Source organism: Bison bison, unplaced genomic scaffold (assembly GCF_000754665.1).
Source record: "Bison bison bison isolate TAMUID 2011002044 unplaced genomic scaffold, Bison_UMD1.0 scf7180017864040, whole genome shotgun sequence".
Lineage (NCBI taxonomy): Eukaryota > Metazoa > Chordata > Mammalia > Artiodactyla > Bovidae > Bison > Bison bison.
The window spans coordinates 6,631,521-6,639,095 of NW_011494612.1; the positions used below are offsets into that span (position 1 = coordinate 6,631,521).

The 7,575-nt window shown below is 33.7% G+C and overlaps 1 protein-coding gene across 5 annotated transcripts in view; it reads left to right on the top strand.

Annotated features, from left to right (window-relative positions):
• ECT2 (epithelial cell transforming 2) overlaps window positions 1-7,575 on the top strand; it is a 59,321-nt gene that overhangs the window by 20,578 nt on the left and 31,168 nt on the right. For all 5 annotated transcript variants that reach the window (XM_010835268.1, XM_010835272.1, XM_010835273.1 and 2 more), the window contains one exon: window positions 3,200-3,319. In XM_010835268.1, coding sequence (XP_010833570.1) covers window positions 3,200-3,319 — 120 coding nt within the window. The remainder of the gene's footprint in view (window positions 1-3,199; window positions 3,320-7,575) is intronic.

Sequence of the window (7,575 nt, forward strand, 5' to 3'; positions counted from 1 at the left end):
TATTACGTTTTTCCCCAATCCCGTTTCTTTTCCCTCTCTCATAGATAACCATTACCTGGAGTTTTGTGCTTACCATTTTCCTTATAGATCTATCATATATATGTAGAAAATCAAACTGTCTAAATGTAACAGTATATATTTTTTAGTGAATTGCTTTTTTCACTTGATAGAAATGTTCTTAAGATACATCTGTGTCATTGCATGTGGCAGTAATTCATTTTCCTGTATGATTATATCCACCTAATTAACTTTTATTTTTAGTAGACATTGGAATTTGTTTTGATGCTCTCATTGCTGTTTGTTTTTACTGTTACTAGTAGTGCTTCTGTGAGTATTCTTACTCATGGCTGCTTGAGAACATATACTGGGCAGAAATCTGGAATTTCTGGGTCATTGGTTAAACATACTTCTGACTTTACTGGAAATTGTTAATATGTTGGAATCTAGGTTTTGTATGGGTCTTCTGTTCTCACTGAGGCTTTTATAGGTGAAGCTTAACTTTCATCGATTTAGGCAAATGTCTTTGGGAAAAAGATTGGTTTAGTACTCAGCTTTCTACTTTCACTTAGATTTTGGCCTCTGAAGGTACCTCACTTTCTTGTCAGCTTGTTGATGTATTCAGACAGAGGTTTTTCTTACTTCATTATTTTGTTTTCAGCAAGTAGGTGCTCACCATACTTGCAAAAATGGAAGGCCTGAATATACATAGGTATTTTTGGGGAAGAGGTGGTAAACTGTTGTAAGAACAATTCATAATCTTTATGAAGTTTCTTACTATTTACAGTGTTCTTTCTTTTCTTCCTGTCTCCTCCCTCCCTCCTTCCTTTCATTAATCCCATCCTGGCCTTTGTGCTATTGTCATATTACTGCTACATATGTTAACCCAATAATACATCATTATTTTTGCTAGAATTTTAACTATACAGTGAAATTGACTCTTTGAAACATTTAACATTTCTATCTCCCCCCAAAACTCCTGTTACTCTTCCTTTATGTCACACCTTTTTCTCATTTCAACTCCTGGTAATCACTAATCTCTTCTTTGTTACTATAATTTTTTTTTAATGTCATAAAATAGAGTCATAGTATACAACCTGTTCCTTTGGGTTTTATCTAACTTGTGTGTATAAATAGTTTGATCCTTTTGCTGAGTAGTATACCACTGTATGGATGTACCACAGTTTATCTATTGACTTATTAAAAGGACATTTGGGTTGTTTCCAGTTTTGAGTGGTTATCAATAGAGCTGTTACAGATATTTGTGTACAAGTTTTCTATGGACATAAATTTTCATTTCTCTTGGGTAAACACCTAGGAGTGATACTGCTGGATCATATGGTAAGTAATGCTTGATTTCAAAAGAAACCATCAAACCTTTTTGCAGAGGGGCTGTACAGTTTTGCTCTTCAACCAGTAACATGTAAAAGTTCCAGTTGCTCACGTCCTCACCATTGCTTTATGTTATCAGTGTTTTTTATTTTAGCCATTCAAACACGTGTATAGTATTATCTCATCCTGGCTTTAATTTACATTTTAAAAAGACTAGTGATACTGAACATCTCTGTCCTTATTTGATATCTGTATATCTTGTTTTAATTGAAATAACTAAAGATTTTACTTGTTTTTAATTGGATTGTTTTCTTTCCAGAGTTTTGAGAATTCTTTATATATTTTGAATATAGTCCTTTGTTAGATAATGTGATTTGCAGACATTTTTTTCCTATTCTATAATATGTTTTCTTGTTGTAAGTTTTTTGCTGAGTTGTTTTTAGTTTTGATAAAGTCCAATTTATCAGTTTTTTTTTTCTTTTATACATCATGGGTTTGATTTCGTATTTAAACACTCTACATAAGCCTAAGTCACAAGGTTTTCTCCTAGGTTTTCTTCTAAATATTTCATAGTTGTGAGTTTTTTCTTTAGGTCTATGATAATTTTGAGTTAATTTTTGTATAAATATTATATTTGGGCTGAGGTTTATCTTGCCTGGAGAATCCCATGGACAGAGGAGCATGGTGGGCTACAGTCCACTGGATCGCAGAGTCGGACACAACCGAGCGACTTCACTTTTCACTTTCACTTTCATTTGTTTTGCCTATGGCAAATGGTGTTTTAGTACCATGTGTTGGACAACTAGCCTTCCTGCACTAAATTGCTTTTGCACCTTTGTCAAAAAATTTGCATGGATTCGTTTCTAGAGTCTGTATTCTGTTCTGTTGATAATGAATGTTTCTCTCTTCACCAGTGTTGCACAATACTGGAGCTTGATAGTAAGAAGCTCTTTGCCCTTCCATATGAATCTTTAGAATCAGATTTTATCTATGAGAATTCCTGGCATTTTTGATAGGCATTAGGGTAAATCCTTATATCAATTTGGGAATGGGGGACAGTTGACATTTTTACGGTGTTGAATCTTTCAGTCCATGACTGTATGTCTTCATTTATTTAGGTCTTCTTTGATTTCTTTCATCAACATTCTGTAGTTTTCAGCATCATGTACGTGATTTATTCTATTTATACTTAAGCATTTTAGTTTTTTATTGTAAATGGTACTGTTTTTTAACCTTCGGTTTCAGTTTGTACAATACTGGTTTACAGAAATATGATTTTTTTTTCAGTGTGCCTGCATGCATGTGTGTGCATGCATGCATGTGCATGCTGACCTTGTATCCTAAGACCTTGCTAAATTCACTTACTAGTTGTAGGAGTATTTTTTTAAGATTGATAGAAGCAGCAGCATGGATACAGACAGGTCTTCTAGCTTCAAATCCAGTCTTTTTCCCCTAAACCAAGTTTTTGTTGCTATCAGTTCAAAACATTTAGTACCTATATTAAAGTATGATTCCTTATTGCTTTCTTCCTTAGTAACTTGAATTAAAAAAGTAGAAATTACTCTGTATCACACTAACAATTTTAATGATTTGTAGGACTGTGATAAACTTTTACTAGATTCTAATTAATATTTTGTTACAAGATTTTATATATATATATATACACACACACACACACACACACACACACACACAGATGTGTGAATAAACAGGATAAAATAGACTAGAAAATGTTATGAGAAAAGGTCTCAAATTTAGGTTAGGAAGAAGTATTTTTCTTTTCCATTAATATCTTCTCTCTCCTTTATCACTATTAAATAATTCTTTTCTTCTTCCAGTTTACCTAATCTAGTTTTGTTTTGCCCTTTAGTTATTTCAAGTACCATTGGAAGAGGAAGGACAACGAGGTGGGCCTATCCTTGCACCGGAAGAAATTAAGACGATTTTTGGTAGTATTCCAGATATCTTTGATGTGCACACTAAGATAAAGGTAAATTTGTATATGTTAGTGTGGTAGTAATTCTTTTTAGATTATGTATATTTCCTGTGATTTTTAATGTACTTCTAGTTAGCTAAATAAATTTTGTATTTAAAACTTTTTAATCCCTCATTTATTCCTTTGAATCACTTGCCTCTTTGCTCTAGCACCTTATTAATGTTTCTTTCCTGCTACCTGTGTTTTTACTTTAATTTGAAAATAAAGAATTTAGACCTTATAAAGTCTTTTCTATTAAGATAATGTGTTTGCTAATACTATTTTTCTTGTTCTTCTTCTGCTATTCATCTTGGGTTGTATGTTTTTGTTTGGTTTGTTTAAAAAATGGAAGTGGGAAAAGGTTAGAGATCATTTCATTCATTCCTCTCTCTCTTTCTCTATGTATATAGTCAGATGAATGCCAAAACTGTAAAAGACAATGCTGTCTACTTTTATTATAATGGTTTTCCTTTGTTGAAGGGTCCCTGGACTCCAGGTATCAATCTCTCATAGTAAAGTAATTTGGGGAAAGATTTAGATGAACTCTTAAAAGTAATTTAGCTTTATTTCCTCTTCATATATGATGCTGGAGCACAACTGATCAGTTTTCTTCTCAGAACAACCCATTTTGATGTTTATTACAGCTTTGTGGCAGTATCATAGCCAGTGAGGTTTATTTGAGGCACAATATTATTGCTAATTTATCTTTTCCCTAATGTTTACTCCATGTTACAATAAAATGATCAGTCTGAGTTACAGAATGTTTTCAAACAAATACATTAACTTACTTTTGATTTTAGTGCATGTTGTAGACAAAAATATGAAAGATCTGTAAGTTAATAAAAATGCAGTTTATCGAATGCTTATATTTTGTATTTTTTCAAAATCCTTGACCATATTTCACCTATTTCTAGATTTACAAGTAAGTTTGAAGGAGTCTTTCTTTTCTTAAAAGGTTAAAAAGCTATGGAATCTCAGGCTAGTTTATCCCTATTTCCAAGTAGGATTCTGAATATTTGAAGAGTAAAGTCTTCTTGGAATGGTCTTTTTTTTTTTCCTCATGAGAAACATTGAGAGGTATAAAGATAGAGTAGAATGGCAAGCAGATTTTCATCTTGGTGTTTTGCTGCTAATTTGGTCACTTGGTGACTTGGTCACTTGCTGCTAAAGATCACTTGGTGTCAGTCACTTTAGCCATTCTGGGTATGCAAATTTCCATCTAATATAAAATGTTACAAACTTTTTATGTATACAGATCATAATCTCAGTTTGGCATATTTTGTTCTCTGATTCACTGGACCTTCTTTTGTTGTTAATTTTTTTTACTGAATAACTGGTTATTTTTAAATTTTATATTGTTTTACAATTTTGGGAAGTTTTGTATACATGATTTCATATAATCCCATAATAACCCTGTTTGCCCTTACTATTATATTGCCCTTCTCACTTCGGTCTCCCCAAGGGTAACCATTAGTTTGTACTCTATATCTGTGTCTGCTTTTATGTTTCCTTCACTAGTGAGTCACTGGAGCTTTGAAAACGATTGTTACCTTTTAGTTTTCTAATGTGTAACCCAATTTTTTAAGCTTCTTCTACAAACTTGGATTACCAATATTTCAAGTAGTAGTTGTTTATTAGCTAATTTCAGGTTTGTCATGCATTTAAAATATTAAAGCCTATGGTTTTTTTCCTACCACGAAACCAATATGTGCTGTCAAACATTTATAAAATAAAGGAGAAAAGGAAAAAGTAGAAAATACCTATAATTCTGTAACCCAAATACTCCCAAAATTATGCTGTATTTTCTTTGTCTTTTTTTTGCATGATATTTTTTTCTTTTTTTCCTTTTAAATGTAGCCTGCCCTTTATCAGGTACTGCCACATCCACTGAACATTATCAAGAAGTTGATACTCTAATTGTCTACATTTTACAGATGTGAAACTGCTATATACAGAGATTGAATAATTTTTCTAAAGTCAATCATGTAATAAATGCTGGGCATTGACTGACTTTGAACCCTTTTTTGTCTAACTTCAAAGTCTGTTCTCCTAAACCCTTATAAAGTATTCTTGCTCCCAACCCCCTTTTTTTATGAGATAAACTTAACATGTTACATTGTGTTAGTTTTAGGTATACAACAATAATGGATTCATATGGGTATGTATTGCAAAATGATCACCACAATAAATTTAGTTAAGATCTACCACCACACATAGTTTGTTTTTTGTTTTTTTCTTTATGTTGAGAACTATTTAGCTGCACTTTATTGGCAACTTTCAGATACACAAATAGCGTTGTTGACTATAGTCACCATACTCTACGTTACATCTTCAGGCTGGAGTAAGTGAAATAACTGGAAATTTGCCTTTTGACCGCCTTTACCCATTTTATCCACCCTCCTTCCCGTCTCTGGCGACTGCCAGTCTGTATCTATGAGATTTTTGTGTTTGTTTTTCGTGGGATTTTTTTAGATTCCACATGTAAGTAAGATCATATAGTACTTATCTTTCTCTGACTTATCTCATGTATCATAATACCCTCAAGGACTATACATGTTATTACAGAAGGCATAATGGCTTTTTCATGGCTAAATAGTATTTTATTGTATATCCCACATTTTCTTTATCCATTCATTAATTCATGGACATTTAGGTTCTTTCCACGTCCTGATTTACTAATGCTATATTGCTTCTTGATTATATGCTGTATATATTCTTTCAGTATGTAAATGAGTAAATCATGTAAATATGGCTTAAACTTGTACAGTTCTTCATATCATAATGGTATGGTATTCCTAAGAAGCACTGGTATTTGTATTTTATAACATTGCATAGTGGTTACAGATTTGGACTGTGGAATAAAGTAGATTTGGGTTCAAAGTAAGTTAACTTTAATTGCTTCAGTTTTCTTCTCTGTAAAATGGGGATAGTAGTGTCTGAATCATGAGTGGTTGTTTTGTGAAGGATTAAAATCATTTTTTACCCACTGTGTTTACAACCACTCTGGCAGTTAGATTTGTTTCAGTAGATATTTGCTGAATATTGGCCATGCTACTTTTTAAATGTCCAAATCAGGACTGGAAGTTAAATTTATTTTGTCATCTTAGATATTATGTGTACACCTTTAGCCTCATTCTTCATTTGTCTGCAACTTATAGCATGCTAATGGTTAGCTTAAGATGAGAATGTCTGAGATTGTTATCAGCATCTTTTTCTGTGTGTGAATTTTTCCTTTTCAGTGCTAATCAGCATTGGTTCTTGATGTGCAAAACCTGCTTTTGTATGGAACTATGAAGAAACAAAAGAGAAAGAGGAGTTGAGGGAGGACTTTTCTTTTTATGTTTATGCTTTGTTATTTGTTAATTTAGTGTTAAGTCTCAGGACCTTGAACTTGTTTCAGGAACAGGTTTGTATTGGGGAGTCTGCTGATTTGGTGTCTTGTGCAGTGAGCTAAGTAAAAGAGAAACCCATTTTGTGTAAAAGTAGATGATAATGGTATAGAAGAAATCTTAGCAAGGAAGAAAAGAAAGAAAGAGCTTAACTTTCTTAGTCCAATCTGTTTACAACTTCCTCTACTTTTTAAATAGGCTTTGGGCGCTCTATGCTCAGTGTCTTAGAACTATAGAGTTTTCCTTTCTTACTGCCAGGAGGTAATGTTGGGAGCATCCTATGGAGAATTGTGTATGGACAAGGAGGAGACATGTCCCAGGGTCTGTACTAAACCGAGTCAAGCATATTCCCACAGAAACATCGTAAGAAATGATGGCACTATGACTAATACTCTTGGGGGCTCACCTGCCCACCTGACTCCCCATTTCTAATGGCGATAGCTGTGCTATAGGTCTAGTAGAATGACATGGAATCTGGAGTCAGACAAGCATGAGTGTGAATACTGGTTCACAACTGTGTGATTTGGGGCAAGTTGAAAATGGCAACCCACTCCAGTACTCTTGCCTGGAAAATCCCACGGACTGAGGAGCCTGGTAGGCTACAGTCCATGGGGTCGCAAAGAGTCGGACACGACTGAGTGACTTCACTTCACTTCACTTCAATCTCTCTAAGCCTTAGTTTCTTTATTACTTAGTCTCTGAAGAGGTGGAAATAATACACAGAAGAACAGTACAAAAAAGATCTTCACGACCCAGATAATCACGATGGTGTGATCACTCATCTAGAGCCAGACATCCTGGAATGTGAAGTCAAGTGGGCCTTAGAAAGCATCACTACGAACAAAGCTAGTGGAGGTGATGGAATTCCAGTTGAGCTATTTC